At 39.3% G+C, this 16,985-nt stretch overlaps 1 protein-coding gene and 1 long non-coding RNA gene across 3 annotated transcripts in view; one reads left to right on the plus strand and one right to left on the minus strand.

Annotated features, from left to right (window-relative positions):
• LOC114660396 (uncharacterized) overlaps positions 1-16,985 on the plus strand; it is an 81,524-nt gene that overhangs the window by 33,261 nt on the left and 31,278 nt on the right. For both annotated transcript variants that reach the window (XM_028813074.2, XM_051934212.1), the window contains exons 8-11: positions 3,273-3,371; positions 10,177-10,267; positions 11,241-11,426; positions 12,457-12,598. In XM_028813074.2, coding sequence (XP_028668907.2) covers positions 3,273-3,371; positions 10,177-10,267; positions 11,241-11,426; positions 12,457-12,598 — 518 coding nt within the window. The remainder of the gene's footprint in view (positions 1-3,272; positions 3,372-10,176; positions 10,268-11,240; positions 11,427-12,456; positions 12,599-16,985) is intronic.
• Positions 1-16,985, minus strand: part of LOC127529698 (uncharacterized) — a 40,864-nt gene that overhangs the window by 10,957 nt on the left and 12,922 nt on the right. The window contains exon 2 of the long non-coding RNA XR_007936320.1: positions 8,906-8,963. This is a non-coding gene — a long non-coding RNA (uncharacterized LOC127529698). The remainder of the gene's footprint in view (positions 1-8,905; positions 8,964-16,985) is intronic.

Here is a 16,985-nt window from a genome sequence, read left to right on the forward strand (position 1 = left end):
CATTCGTTTTTCCCACAAGACCATACAGCGGAGTTTATTGCAGTGGACCTCAAAGAAGCGATGTCCGCTTGGGGCTTGGTGGAAGAAAGACTTGTGTGCATCACAACGGACAACGCAGCTAATATGATTAGGGCAGCATCTGTGAATAACTGGCCGAGGCTACACTGCTTTGGTCACAGACTTCATTTACCAAAGGAATAATCGTCATTATTAATCGTGATAAAAATTTTGAGCAAAATAATCGTGATAATCATTTTTTCTGTTATCGTGCAGCCCTATTTAAAGGCATGATTTACTTAGGAAAATTTGTATTTTGTTGTATTGGCTCTGGTGTGTGGGTGGGTGTATTCACCCTGTGATGCACTAGCTCCCTGTACAGGTCTTGTTCAGGCCTTGTGCACTATGTTTACCTGGATAGGTTCCACCTGCCATGTGACCCTGCAATGTGAGTTAGAAGGATGGATGGATGGATGGATTTTCTTAATTGCTTTTTTCGTTATATACTGCTAGTTGTGCAGTTCTAATTAGTAACAGACCATATGCCTATCAGCAACTTGTCTCAGTTTATTTTATAGTAGTCATTAGCTGAATTTTGAAAGCCACAGTTATTTTATCTGCACACTTTAACATTTCAAAGTTAGGTATGCACTTCTGTCTGACTTGTAGAAACATGCATAAATATACCAAGCTGCCAAATAAGATTTTTTTCTATAACTATTATATAGCATTTGATATATTGGTAGGTTTTTTTCCACTGTCTTAAAATGTTTAATACACTGAGTGTTTACATGTGTTAATGCATTTTGGCGACTAGGAGTTTAGAACAATCATTGTTCATGTGCTTTTTGGGCACTATTACTTACCATTGCTCTTTTGTTACCAAAAAAAAGTAAAAAGCTAATATTAATTGTATGAAATTATACTGGTGCAAACCGGCATTAATACTGTAAAATTGTTTGGTCCTGTGAGACCCCATGGCTGTGAGGTTGTATTAAATCATCTTCACTATCTGTGCATCATTCTTCCTTTTAATTTTGCTACATTATTTAATGAACTGTCCTTTTTTAATGTCCTACTCTAAGAAATTCTTAAATTTGTAAAAACATTTAACTTTCCTTTGCCATTTTTCTTTTTCACTTTCACTTTTCTACTTTCTGTAGAGTTCACTATCTTAATTGCATCCCAGATTTTACCTTTACACTTATACGTATATAGTCAAGAAGTTTATGTTACTGCTTCATTGGACATTTTTAATAGGCAAGACACATGATTTAAGTAACATTTACCCTAGTATGATTGATGATGTCAGGAATGGTGGTTTTAGTATCTCGAAAACCGCTGTCTACTGGGATTTCCATATACTACAATCATTTAAAAATTATTTACTTTAATGCACACTTATATGCATATCCATAGTGTATATCATTTACTGATTCTTTCAAGTTTGACTCAATCATTAAACGCAAACAAATCAGAAGGTTATTGTTCACTCAGTTCTCAAAATGAATCATTACATGAGATCAAGGTACATTATTCTTATTTACTTATGATTCTTGAACATTCGGTAACTTTTTTTTTTTCTTATTCATTTTCACTGTGCTGTCAAGTTTTATGCTTTCAAACAGGGTAATGTTATATTACATGAAGTATCAGCATGTTTATTGTATAATTTAATAAGTAAAATAATGTTTCAGTTATGAATTTTTGTGATTCATTCAAAAGTAAAAGTATTTTGTTTCTGTGCTGCCAGACCTGGATCCTATTGATGAATCAATCGATTCACTTTAACGTCTACTTCAAAAGAGTCAAATCAGTTAAGTGAATCGTATTGCCTGTCACTACCAGGAACAGACAAACATGTCTTGTTCTTCTCCAGTCAGATAAGAACAGTAAGATAAAGCTGGCATGAGCCCAACAAAACTGCATACATTAAGATTAAAAAATGAAATAAATTGGGTAAAACTGGAATGTTGTTATTTAATCTACCTGTCATTAACCGTATAGTATTTAATTCATGGACATTTTGGCATGATAGCATCACATAGTGTCTGCAGATTTGTCAGCTACACATTCATTCTACAAATCTCCTGTTTTACTACATCCCAAAACTGTTTCATTGAATTGAGTTCCGGTGAAGTAGAATGCCACTGAAGACAAATTAACTCATTTTCATGTTCAGTTTGAGATGACTTTTGCTTTTTGACATGGTGCGTTATCATACTGAAAGTAGCCTTTAGAAGATGGCTAAATTGTGGCCATAATATACAGTAGGCGATTGATTGGTATTAATGGGTGACATGTATACCAAAAAAACATTCCTCACACCAGCAGCAGCTTGGACTGTTGACACTAGGCAGGTTGGTTGCATGGATTCATGCTGTTGGCACCATAATCTGATTTTACCTTCTGTGTGCCTCAACAGAAATCAAGATTTATTAGACTAGGCTATGTTTTTACAGTCTTCAGCTGTCCAGTGGTGAACCTGTGCTCACTGCAGCTTAACTTTGTGCTCTTGGCTGACAGAACTGGAACCCGACATGGTCTTCTGCTGTTGTAGCCGACCAGCCTCAAGGTTTAACATGTTGTGAATTCTGAGGTGCTGTTCTGTTCACCACAATTGTACAGAGTCATTATCTGAGCTACCATAGCCTTTGTGTCAGCTCAAACCAGTCTGGCCATTTTCCCCTGACCTATCCCATCAACAAGGCATTTCTGTCCACAGATCTGCTGCTTACTGGATTTTTTTTTTTGTTTTTCTCACCATTCAGTGTAAACTTAAGACTGTTGTGTGTGAAAATCCCAGGAGATTAGCACTTACAGAATTAATCAGACCAGCTTGTCTGGCACCAAAAATCATGGCAGAGTTGAAATCACTAAGGTCACATTTTTCCCCGTTCTGATGTTTGATGAGAATATTAAACGAAGCTGCTGACCTGTGTCTGTCTGATTTTGTGCATTGTGCTGCTGCCACATGATTGGCTGATTAGGTAATTGCATGGTACTATTAATCATTTGCCCGGTGTTTATTTTCAAATGTTAAAATAATTTTTGCTTTCTAGCTACTTAAGGATCTTAAACAAGTCTCAAATGCAATAGAAACAAGAGAAACATATTGATGGTTCAGTATTATTTGAAAAGAAATACTTTTTTTACATTGTTTCCAAACCCTTTTTTATAGCAGCAAATGTTAAAAAAAAACTTTTGAAATAATGATCTGTAACAATGGATAAAGATATTTTTGGAAATTGTCAGTTACTGTCTTTATATTTTAGGCTCCGCAGGTCAGTCTCACATGATGGTATGGCGGTACAACAAAGCAGGAAGTGCCACTGTATTAACAAACCAACAGCCTGTTGAATGTCTGGCGTATAGTAAGTCAATGTACACCTTTATTTCATATTTCTATAACCCTGCCAATAACATTCTGTTTTGTCTTTCCTTATAAAAACATTATAATTTGTCTTCTTAGTAGTAAAACCATACCTGGTCATTTAGAATTTACACTATATTATAGCATGTTGCCAAAGTGGCTTTACTCTAATTATATTAAAAGTCTCTGTTTAAATATAGTTAAAGAATGGGAAAAACATACATGTTGATAAACAAGCTCTTCTCAGGTCTCTGAACTTTTGTTGACATTTTGTAGTCTTTGGTTAAGAGTTATTGTACATACGATAACTTAGACATAGATTTCATATCATTGCCAAGTGATACAGCTATGAAGCATATTGTTATGTTGTCACTAACAGTTATTGGGGTATAAGGGATAACATAGAAATAGAATTGCTCTCCCTCTCTGTCTCTGTCTCTCTCTCTCTCCACCCCCTAGCCACATCCCCTACCACCCCCAAACTCTTCTCAAGTCTCCTAAAAGAAAATCATGCTGGGTATCCTTTATTTCTGATATATAATGTTGAGCTCTTGTTAGGTCTCAACATTATATATATATATATATCCATCCATCCATTGTCCAACCCGCTGAATCCGAACACAGGGTCACGGGGGTCTGCTGGAGCCAATCAATACCCCATAATGACAACCTGAAAAAAGTTTACTTGAGATTTTAGCAAATTTATTAAAAATAAAAAAATTGAAAAGCACATGTACATAAGTATTCACAGCCTTTGCCATGAAGCTCAAAATTGAGCTCAGGTACATCCTGTTTCCCCTGATCATCCTTGAGATGTTTCTGCAGCTTAATTGGAGTCCACCTGTGGTAAATTCAGTTGATTGGACATGATTTGGAAAGGCACACACCTGTATATATAAGGTCCCACAGTTGACAGTTCATGTCAGAGTGCAAACCAAGCATGAAGTGAAATGAATTGTCTGTAGGCCTCCGAGACAGGATTGTCTCGAGGTACAAATCTGGGGAAGGTTACAGAAAAATTTCTGCTGCTTTGAAGGTCCCAATGAGCACAGTGGCCTCCATCATCCATAAGGGGAAGAAGTTCGAAACCACCAGAACTCGTCCTAGAGCTGGCCGGCCATCCAAACTGAGCGATCGGGGGAGAAGGGCCTTAGTCAGGGAGGTGACCAAGAACCCGACGGTCACTCCGCCAGACCTCCAGAGGTCCTCTGTGGAGAGAGGAGAACCTTCCAGAAGGACAACCATCTCTGCAGCAATCCACCAATCAGGCCTGTATGGTAGAGTGGCCAGACGGAAGCCACTCCTTAGTAAAAGGCCCTTGGCAGCCCGCCTGGAGTTTGCCAAAAGGCACCTGAAGGACTCTCAGACCATGAGAAAGAAAATTCTCTGGTCTGATGAGACAAAGATTGAACTATTTGGTGTGAATGCCAGGCATCACGTTTGGAGGAAACCAGGCACCGCTCATCACCAGGCCAATACCATCCCTACATGGTGGTGGCAGCATCATGCTGTGGGGATGTTTTTCAGTGGCAAGGGACTGGGAGACCAGTCAGGATAAAGGGAAAGAATGACTGCAGCAATGTACAGAGACATCCTGGATGAAAACCTGCTCCAGAGCGCTCTTGACCTCAGATTGGGGCGACGGTTCATCTTTCAGCAGGACAACGACCCTAAGCACAAAGCCAAGATATCAAAGGAGTGGCTTCAGGACAACTCTGTGAATGTCCTTGAGTGGCCCAGCCAGAGCCCAGACTTGAATCCGATTGAACATCTCTGGAGAGATCTTAAAATGGCTGTGCACCGACGCTTCCCATCCAACCTGATGGAGCTTGAGAGGTGCTGCAAAGAGGAATTGGTGAAACTGGCCAAGGATAGGTGTGCCAAGCTTGTGGCATCATATTCAAAAAGACTTGAGGCTGTAATTGCTGCCAAAGTTGCATCGACAAAGTATTGAGCAAAGGCTGTGAATACTTATGTACATGTGATTTCTCAGTCTTTTTATTTTTAATAAATTTGCAAAAACCTCAAGTAAACTTTTTTCACATTGTCATTATGGGGTGTTGTGTGTAGAATTCTGAGGAAAAAATGAATTTAATCCATTTTGGAATAAGGCTGTAACATAACAAAATGTGAAAAAAGTGATGCGCTGTGAATACTTTCGGGATGTATTGTATATATGTATGTACAGTGCATCTGGAAAGTATTCACAGCGCATCACTTTTTCCACCTTTTGTTATGTTACAGCCTTATTCCAAAATGGATTAAATTTATTTTTTTCCTCAGAATTCTACACACAACACCCCATAATGACAACGTGAAAAAAGTTTACTTGAGGTTTTTGCAAATTTATTAAAAATAAAAAAATTGAGAAAGCACATGTTCATAAGTATTCACAGCCTTTGCCATGAAGCTCAAAATTGAGCTCAGGTGCCTCCTGTTTCCCCTGATCATCCTTGAGATGTTTCTGCAGCTTCATTGGAGTCCACCTGTGGTAAATTCAGTTGACTGGACATGATTTGGAAAGGCACACACCTGTCTATATAAGGTCGCACAGGTGACAGTTCATGTCAGAGCACAAACCAAACATGAAGTCAAAGGAATTGTCTGTAGACCTCCAAGACAGGATTGTCTCGAGGCACAAATCTGGGGAAGGTTACAGAAAAATTTCTGCTGCTTTGAAGGTCCCAGTGAGCACAGTGGCCTCCATCATCCGTAAGTGGAAGAAGTTTGAAACCACCAGGACTCTTCCTAGAACTGGCCAGCCATCTAAACTGAGCGATCGGGGGAGAAGGGCCTTAGTCAGGGAGGTGACCAAGAACCCGATGGTCACTCTGTCAGAGCTCCAGAGGTCCTCTGTGGAGAGAGGAGAACCTTCCAGAAGGACAACCATCTCTGCAGCAATCCACCAATCAGGCCTGTATGGTAAAGTGGCCAGACGGAAGCCACTCCTTAGTAAAAGGCACATGGCAGCCCGCCTGGAGTTTGTCAAAAGGCACCTGAAGGACTCTCAGACCATGAGAAAGAAAATTCTCTGGTCTGATGAGACAAAGATTGAACTCTTTGGTGTGAATGCCAGGCATCACGTTTGGAGGAAACCTGGCACCATCCCTACAGTGAAGCATGGTGGTGGCAGCATCATGCTGTGGGGATGTTTTTCAGTGGCAGGGACTGGGAGACTAGTCAGGATAAATGGAAAGATGACTGCAGCAATGTGCAGAGACATGCTGGATGAAACCTGCTCCAGAGCGCTCTTGACCTCAGACTGGGACGACTGTTCATCTTTCAGCAGGACAACGACCCTAAGCACACAGCCAAGATATCAAAGGAGTGGCTTCAGGACAACTCTGTGAATGTCTTTGAGTGGCCCAGCCAGAGCCCAGACTTGAATCTGATTGAACATCTCTGGAGAGATCTTAAAATGGCTGTGCACCGACGCTTCCCATCCAACCTGATGGAGCTTGAGAGGTGCTGCAAAGAGGAATGGGCGAAACTGGCCAAGGATAGGTGTGTCAGGCTTGTGGCATCACATTCAAAAAGACTTGAGGCTGGAATTGCTGCCAAAGGTGCATCGACAAAGTATTGAGCAAAGGCTGTGAATACTTATGTACATGGGATTTCTCAGTTTTTTTATTTTTACTAAATTTGCAAAAATCTCAAGTAAACTTTTTTCACGATGTCATTATGGGGTGTTGTGTGTAGAATTCTGAGGAAAAAAATGAATTTAATCCATTTTGGAATAAGGCTGTAACATAACAAAAGGTGGAAAAAGTGATGCGCTGTGAATACTTTCTGGATGCACTGTATATATATATATATATATATATATATATATATATATATATGTATATATATATATGTCACACACGTGTGCATGGGAGGCAGCTTGAGACGGCTCATTCCTGTCCATAACTAGGCCCAAGTTATACCCAGGAGTGGTATGTGACTCACCACTTTTTATATTAGACCAGTCCCGCCCTAGTATCACCGGGTGTGGAGGATAAGGAAGGATCGCCACGGTTAACTTCTGAACTGATCCTCCATAACTGATGACACAAACGGCGCCCCTGTAACAGCGGGTTTCTCCGTGGACACAGGTTATACCGGTCTTATATTTCAACAACTGTTGCGGTAGCACAAATCGGCGGGCAACAATGGAAATGTTACTGCTGGTATCGAACAGCACAGATGTTTTATACCCGTTATCGATCACCACACCTGTGTGTGGGACCGCCAATGGGTTTGTCAGAGCACACCAACCCCTCTTCCCCCTCCACCTGCATTCCACCTCATTCCCAAGTGGTTTGCGCGCCCGCGGCTCCGGGGACATCGGCACAAGCTCTGGGTTGTACGGGGGGGGCTAGGTTTTGGGACGTACTCCGATTGAGTTCGGCCAAGGGACGGTTCAGCTCTCCCAGATTGGGAGGCCCTCCTTTGTTTTTCCACGAGCTCTATGAGCTCTGCCATGTTTTTGAATTATCTACCCCAGACCGGCTTGTTGAAGCGCTGGGGTTGTGTGTCCAGAAGCAGATAGCAAGCCACCTGCTCTATTATTTGGTAGGGCTCGAGTTTCTGTGGCCGTAGCCACTGCCCCACCTTTGCCCATAGGGACCAGGCTTGTTGAGGGGTCGGCCTCTCTGGGTCGAACCTCCAGGTTTTCAGGCTACTCACCTGCCAGTCTGGGGCACCCCTAGGTGGAAATCGGGGCTCTGGCTTCACAGGGAGGCGGGCACTCTCCTCCGAGAGAGCATAAACAGCCCTCTTTGCCTCCCCCTTCCGAAGCAGCCCAATTCTGTGAGCCCCTCCCGCACACTAGGTTGCCTAGTGGAGCATGCCGGGGGCAGAGCCTGTACCGGACCACTCCGAAACACGGAACACCCTCCCCGCCTGGAAACTCGGCCCCGGTACGCTCCCACCTGGATGTGTTGCAGGTCCTGTCCCCTTCTCTTCCAGGACTTTTTCATCCTGCCGACTACGCCAATGTCACAAAAACGAGACATAAACAGATAAAGGTTTGGGGCAGCCACCAGTATAATATGGTATCCTGGCTGCAAAGTCGGTTTTTTATCAATAAAAGCACTGATGTGCATACAATTGAGTCCAGAACAAGACTGAGGAATTAGGAAAAGGGCAGGGTTTTAAAGGGGAAAACAGGAAGTGAGGTCATAAGGATCAGGCCCATGTTCTTTAGCCATTGGTTTGAGCCCGGACGTGACGTCAGAGGGGCCAGAGCCGGTAAGGTCTCCTTCCATTGGCTCAGTCCCGGAAGTGACATCAAGAGAGCCAGATGGAATCTCCCGGGAACGGTCTACAGGAAAGAGAGAAAAAGAGTCAGTGCACTCTGCCAGCACCCGGCATGCCTCAGAACTGCTGTCACTCAAGCCCTTTAGCTGCCTCCCATGCGCACGTGTGTGACAATATATGTGTATATGTATATGTATATATGTATGTGTGTGTGTCAGAAATAAGTAAATACTAAATACCCAGCAAGATTTTATTTTTCTAAGGTCAAGAGCAGGAATATATGTCAGTCCTTACCTGTACTGTACATAATTTCCAGTATAGGTGCATGTCATCATGCTAGGTCACCAAGTATCTATTAAAAAGGTAGATCAATTAATTAAACTCCTTATTATGTAAAGTTCAATACATACTGTGCAGTAACACTTGCTTTTTTTGTTTTTAAGGCTGTAGTCTGTGAAGTTTTATTTTTAAACTAATAATTTCCTTTTGCATAATTTCTGTTACATAAGTGATTGCATAATGTCCAAAGAAAACAAATAGCTTTTCTTGGATCTATCAAGAACCTGTTAAAAAGAGGAACTTCTAAACAAACAATGAAAAAAATTTGTTAACAGATACTCCACTTAATTGTGTCCTATAAAATATATTAGTTATAGTACAGCACATGATCTGCTCAGGATTACCATATCCACCAATATGCTTTATAATGCATATAAATAAAACATTTTTGAAAAAGTGGTCATTCATTTTCTAATAAAAATAAACACCAGCTTCCCATAAAACATCAACTGATTTCATTTGGGTGGTGCAGTGGTGGTTGTCCATGTGGAGTCTGAAATTTTTCCCTCTGTCTGTGGGGTTTTTCCTGTGCTTTTCCTCTGGCATTACCAAGAATGGGTAAAGTTAACAATTAGCTTTTCCTACTTGGCAGTTTATTAGTGGGAGTGCCAGTCTTTGTGTGACTGGGCCCTACAATAGACTCGTGCCCCTGTCCACAGCTGAGTCCTGATGATACAGCAGATATAGGTTGCAGCTCCATGACCCTGGATTAATCAGGTCTCCAAATAATATGATTTCAGGTTTTATATGTGATGTGATTGAATTACAGAATTTTCCCCTAATACACAAAGCATATACTAAGAATTGATGTACTGTACATTGTTTTAGTAGTATTATACAGCAACTGGTTTAAAAACTGCTATAACTGAATAATATAATGGCATGCAAGACTTTCTTTGCACTTTATTTACTGATTGTAAACAGATGTTATGTCTACAGTGCTTAATTTGTCAAATGTTCCAAAGAGGCTGACCTCAATCTGTCCTTCTTGCTCAAAGCCTAAGGAGTATTACAAGATACAAATGTTAGTTATCTAAAACCTAATCCACCATTTAATCCTACTGAGCAAAATTCTTAAATCTTTTTTTTTTTAAATGAGGTGTTCTTTCCAGTGCCCAAGTAGCTGGACAGTTGAATTTCATACAACATAAAAAAAGGTTCCAAATATTATGTGAAATGTTTTATTCAATTTTGCTTACATGTGTAAATGTTTTCTGTCTTAACAGCTATAAAAACACCTATCCTGTTATTTAGTGGCCATAGTGATGGGACATTTGCAAAATGGGAACAGATAAAATCATCTGAATTTCTGTACAGGTTAAGTGTCTTAAAATTTATTTACAGTTTTAAGAGTTCTGATCAATGCATTCAGTAATTCTCCTTTGCATATTTTTTTATAGATTTTAATATATATAATACCTGTTTATTATTTTTTGTTATTTGAGATTAACACAAGTAATCATCATGCTGTTTCCTATATATAAAAATGGAAAAAGAAATTCTCATTGTCTGATAATTTGCTGCATTATTTCATTATTATTGTTAATGTTTTAATTTCATATCTGGAAATTAACTTAGAGAATTTGATAATTTTGTATTTGCCATTGTGCTGTTTAATATACAGATTACAGTCTTTTGGAATTAAGAATTTAATCAAAATATGTGACCAAAGAATTGTTTTACAGGAACCTAAGCTGAAGATTTCACTGTTCTCATATTAATAAAATAAATTACGAAATGTTAACTGAAGGGCAGCACAGTGGCACAGTCGGTAGCGCTGCTGCCTCGCAGTTAGGAGACCCGGGTTCGCTTCCCGGGTCGTCATTGCGTGGAGTTTGCATGTTCTCCCTGTGTCTGCGTGGGTTTCTTCCAGGTGCTCCGGTTTCCTCCCACAGTCCAAAGATATGCAGGTTAGGTGAATTGGCGATTCTAAATTGTCCCTAGTGTGTGCTTGGTGTGTGTGTGTGTGTGTGCCCTGCGTTGGGCTGGTGCCTTGCCCGGGGTTTGTTTCCTGCCTTGTGCCCAGTGTTGGCTGGGATTGGCTCCAGCAGACCCTCGTGACCCTGTAGTTAGGATATAGTGGGTTGGATAATGGATGGATGTTAACTGAATGACTAAGTTTAATAAAATCAGTGTTGGTATATTTTAAATAATTGTATTTTACCTGGTTTATAGTACAGAAATTATATTTATGATTTATTAAAGCAGTAGCACTGTAAACAAACTGCACATTTACACATTGCCTCATCATCATTTGTGCTTTTTTTTTTTTTTTTTTTTTTTTTTGCAGTAAAGAGTCTTTTAGTATACATGAGGCAATTCATAAAGGGGAAGAAATGACCAATGGCTCCATATCTGAACGAATTATAGATTCTCCTGAATTGAAGCGTAGGATTATGTTTGCAAAAAAATACAAGGAGGAGTCAGAAAAAAATATGATATCAATTCAAGGAGACAATGTAGCAGGCTATACAAGGTACATTTGTAATGTTTACATCTTGTTTATTAAGTCACTAAAAATGAATAATTACCATCAAATAAGCATCTTCTGTGGAAGTTCAAATTCAAATAAAGGAATGGTTTGTCTTAGGATTATGATTCTTATTTTATGCAGTGTCATTTAGAGTATCACAAGGCAATTTACAAATTAGATAAGATTATAGTAAACAATCAAATTAAAAAATCTCATCCTTTATCCATGATCCATCTACTTGAAAGTGTGTACTCATACACACATTCATATGTGCTCAGTTTAATATTGCTAAATTAAATTACATAAACATCTATGGGATATGAGGAACTGAGATAACAGCATAAAGCTTAAAATCACCAAGAAAATATTTCAGACTCCACACAGATACAGTAAAACCAATCTAGGAATCAACATCGGACCTCTGGACTTGTGATGCAGCAGCCCTAATCACAACATTATTGCTGTGGTCTTGAAAAACCCAGTACTTAAAAATAATAAAAGTAGTATCAGTCAATTTGGCAGACACAAGCAAAATTTTGGATAATTCTGTATATCAGGAATATAGAATGTTACACTATGGAATTATTAAGGAATCGTTATAGACAAGATGCAAAATGTTCAATATTACAAAGTCCATTGTAGTTAAACAAATTGTGGAAAGCAATAGTGAAGATATAGTTTTTGAATGTTGCAAACCATCTTATAGCTTCTCCATTCTTTACTGAGGTACATTAACACCTGAACATCTAGGTTTAGGGACAGCCATTATCCACTGATCATAAGGTTACTTAACCACCAGTGTAACTGATGTGTTTTTATATGTATTTTCTGTTGCTTGATTTATTAAATTATGTTGTAGTTACTGTTATGTGTATTCCACTACTAATCTGGGGGGAGCCTTACAACTGCAATTTGCACAATGAACAAAATATTTGAACTTCATCTTGTATTTGAACTTAAATGTATGTATTTGATATCATTCTTATGCCTGTAAAAATACTGAAGATTAATGTAATGTAACTTCTTTTTGAAGGAGTGTGTTTATTGAAGAACTAGACATTTTGGCCTTATCTTCTGAAAATGGGAGTATTCAGCTTTGGGGCTTTGATGATTTATTGTCCAGCATTTCACATACAGTGCCTTCACAAATGAAGACTGGGTCAGGCACAAGAAAGGCAAGATTATTTTTCTTTACTCTAGTGTAGTCTGCATAGCTTGGGTTTTCAAAGGCATGTTACTTTAAGGTTAAAAGATATACATTACAATTGCACCATACCAAATATAACCACTGGAACATCTTCTCAATAACAAAACAACCAGCTGAATTTATGTACTTGCTTTCTTTCCATCTGGTAACTATAATGAGGATGGCAAAAGACTAAATAGTAAAAACCAGACTTCCTTATTCCTAACTGCAGTCTTCATTTTTTTTCTACAAAATTCACTCCTTTACCATTTGGAAAAAAATATGATCCAATGTGTCCTGCATTTTCCCACTTCTTCTCTTAGTGAGACATTCCTGTTATACTTTATGATGGAGATAACAAGTCAGCATCATCACGATCTACCCAAGCCACCTTAACTGGCTTTACTTCAGAAAAACACTGTCCTTATTCCAACATTACACCATTAAGGAGACCTAGTCCAGCAACTCTGCTAGAAGCACATTTTACTCACATATACTATCAATCTCATTCTTTTCATCAGGATTACATAGGAACATGGTCTTCTTTATATATCTTCCATCGCTAATCCAGCAATCTAATAACATATCAGGTCAGGTTCAGGCCTGAAATTCCTTTCCCATGTAAGTCAGAGGAGACTTGCAGTCAGAGGAGATGTTCTTCTGAAAGGTACAGTCAACCCTAAATACAAGGTTCGGGTACCTATCCTTTAGCATACCTGAGGAGCCGCACTGAGCCACAAAACATGCCTCCTGCCGCCAGTCCTTTGACGTCTGTGGGCAACTCCTATTCACCAGTATCACTCAATAGGAGCGCCCCTTCTTCAGCCCCAGGCTCCTCTCCCTCCCAATCCACCTGCTTCCATTCCTGTGCAGCATGGGCTCTCCCAATCCCGCCTCTTGTTCTCTCTTTATTTCTTTCACTTTAACCTCCATTCCTTCCTTTTCAATCTGTTCTTTTTCTGTTTCTTTCTTTTCCTCTGTTGTGCAAGCTCCTTCATACCTGATAAGGTGCAATTGTGACCCTCCACCCACTCCAAGGTGTGAATGAGGCACCTGACTGATTTGCTTGAATATGTACATGAGTGCACGATCAGCCAGGCACTACAATCAACCCATCATGCGGACAACCACACCCATTCTGAGCCTGCATGCTCTCGGGACGTGATTATTTGTTTAAAAACCTTCACAGTGCCATGGACCATTCATCACAAGTGGTAAGTAAACTTTGACTAGAAAGTGCTTTTCAGTCTCTCAAGTAAACTGCAACTCCTTCCATATTAGTGAAGTGAAATTCCACATCCCAAGACAAAACATTGCTCACTAAGGTCAATTCAGTTTAAATTTGTTCCTTAAGCTATTGATTGACTGTTGTTGGTTTTGTGGTGAACTCACATGGTAACTTCATGTGGGTTCTTTGGGCTGACCCTGAAAGGGCTACATTAGTTACTGACTGAAGATCATGCTTGGGTCTGTCTCCATAATTGCTTTTTGAGAGAATTTCTCTTAATTCTTAATTGAAGCGACTTGGCAGTTAATTTTTTTATTGTTTCATCTTGTGTCAATTTAACAAGCATAACTTTAGCAGTAGCATGATTCTCTTTTCATTGTATCTCTAAGGAATCTTCAGACACACAATTGCCTCAATCATGCTAGGAAGGACAGCCTTAAGCTACATAAAAAATATACTAAAATTAATGGCAACATTACAGAGTTTGCAATTTATAGTGATAGGAAACATTATTATACTGTATACAGAGTAAATATAAATTTTATAATACCAGATTTGTAACCCAGAGTTATTTGGGTATTATTTTAAAGCTTCACTATAGGTTTTAATTTATACTGGTCTGATTATATAAAACAAAAAAAAGACGTGTGTCCTCTACTTGATTCTATTTATTATACTTAGAATTGTCAAAATGTGTGATTTTTTCAATAACTGACACATTGATGTTAACTAGCAACTGCGTGTTTGAAGTCAGCACAAAAAAATTTAAATCTAAATATTGTATTTTTAAACATTACGTAATGAAGACCAATCTATGGCAATAGTGAGAAAGTAAGGATTACAATATGAACTATTAATATAGTTTTGTGTGTTGCACACCATCTATCAAAAGATTGCAACAAGCTGTATGGTTTTGCCAGTCATCCTAAAAGAGTGACTTTGGAAGGTTATAAGGTAGTGGGCTCTTTTGAGGAAACCCACACAAAAATAGGAGAACACACTCTACAGGGGGGTAAACATTGAACTGGCAGTTATATGTGCACATTTGTGTTCAATGTAACTGAAAAGCATTACAACCAGTTTCGGAATTTTTATGCACAAACAATAAACCATTTATAGTAATGCTGAACAGAACAGTAAGATCCATACGGTCGTTTATTATAGTTCTGTCCTGAATTAAAAAAAAAAAAAAATTCCAATTATATAAGATGTTGAGAGATTGTAGTTGACATGTACTGTACCATTGCCCAATTCAGACATTTGCAAATTAATGCCCTTTACATTACAAGGAAATGGGTGGGTGTTACTTGAAAGCCGTCTGTTTTAAGAACTTTTAATGTGGTGTAAAATTAGGTTAGAATGTGTTTAATTCAAGATGAAGGAAAGAATATTACCCGCTTCTTTAAAGTAATAAAAATAAAAGGAGAATTAAGAGTTTTTTCCTTCACTATGTTTAGATTGCCTACATTAAATTTCAGTGTGATTCTCTGAAGCTGTTTTCCCCACTCATTGTGAGTCAGTGTGGTGGCCTGACCTACACAATGAAGATAAAAGAACACTCCAGGCAACTCAAATGTAAAGGTAATTATGAAGCATGCACCAGGGAATGGAAAAAAGAAAATAACCAAGTCACTGAATATCCAGTTAAATCATCCATCCATCCATTATCCAACCTTACTACAGGGTCACAGGGGTCTGCTGGAGCCAATCCCAGCCAACACAGGGCGCAAGGCAGGAAACAAACCCCGGGCAGGGAGCCAGCCCACCACAGGGTGCGCACACCCACACACCAAGCACACACTATGGACAATTTAGAATCGCCAGTGCACCTAACCTGCATCTCTTTGGACTGTGGGAGGAAACCCACGCAGACACGGGGAGAACATGCAAACTGCACGAAGGGAGGACCCGGAAATCGAACCCATGTCTCCTAACTGCAAGGCACCAGCGCTACCCACTGCGCCACCGTGCCTCCCACAGTTAAATCATTTATTAAGAAATGCAAAGAGTGTGGCACAGTTGTAAACCTGCCTATAGCAGGCCATCTGCAAAAACAGATCATGCAAGAAGATGAGTGAAGAAGGTCACTAAGAGACCTTTCGAGAACTTTAAAGGAGTTACAAGCTATTGGAGAGTGGCATAGAGAAAGCCATTGTTAAAAAACATACACATGACATCTCAACTAGAGTCTGCAGAAGACATATAGGAAACTCTGTAAAGTCAATTAGAAGAAGGTTCAGTGGTGTAATGAGACCAAAATGTATATTTTTGGCCATTAGACTAAATGCCAAAAACACTGAACATATCAAGAACGCACCATCCCCATTGAAAAGCATGGTGATGGCAGCATCAGGCAATGAAAATGCTTCTCTGCAGCAAGCCCTGGAAGGCTTCTGAAGATGAATGCAGCAAAATACATAGACGTTCTGCAGGAAAACCTGAAGTACTCTGCAAAAAAACTCTGCTTTGGGAGAAGATTTGTTTTCCTGTAAGACCATGATCCCAAGCATAAAGACAAAGTAACCTTTTGTCCTGAAGTGATCTCAATCCAATTAAAAATTAGTGGTTGGACCTGACATAGACTGGTCGGTTACAATCATGCAGCCTTACAGAGCTTAAGCAGTTTTGCAAAAAAGAACATGGAAAATGACAGAGTCCAGATTTGCAAAGTTATTGAAGACAAAGAGAAAGTGAGGCCTGTGCACACCGACTCAAGACTATCATAGCTACCAAAGGCACATCTACTAAATACTGATTCAAATTAGGTGAATACCAAGGCAATCCGTTATTTTAGGTTTTGTAATTAATTTGATGACTTTGCAGAGATCTGTTTTCACTTTGACAGTAAAGAGTCTTTTTGGTATCAAAAAAGCCAAATTAAATCCACTGTGATTCAATGCTGAATAATACTAATATGTAAAAACTTCCTAGAGGGTGAATACTTTATATAGGAACTGTAAATGCTGAAATCAAAGGAGCCTCTATGAGTGGTACAAATCATTCCAGAATTTGTGTCCCTTGTGGCTAAAGGCTGTGCCTCCTACATTAGTTCTATTTATCCTCAGAATTTCAAAGATGGCAGCATCTTGATAGGCTGCAATCATGCCCTGCAGTATGAGAGCAAGCATTAATAAGTTCTGTAAAGTGA

This window comes from Erpetoichthys calabaricus, chromosome 11, assembly GCF_900747795.2.
Source record: "Erpetoichthys calabaricus chromosome 11, fErpCal1.3, whole genome shotgun sequence".
Classification (NCBI taxonomy): domain Eukaryota; kingdom Metazoa; phylum Chordata; class Cladistia; order Polypteriformes; family Polypteridae; genus Erpetoichthys; species Erpetoichthys calabaricus.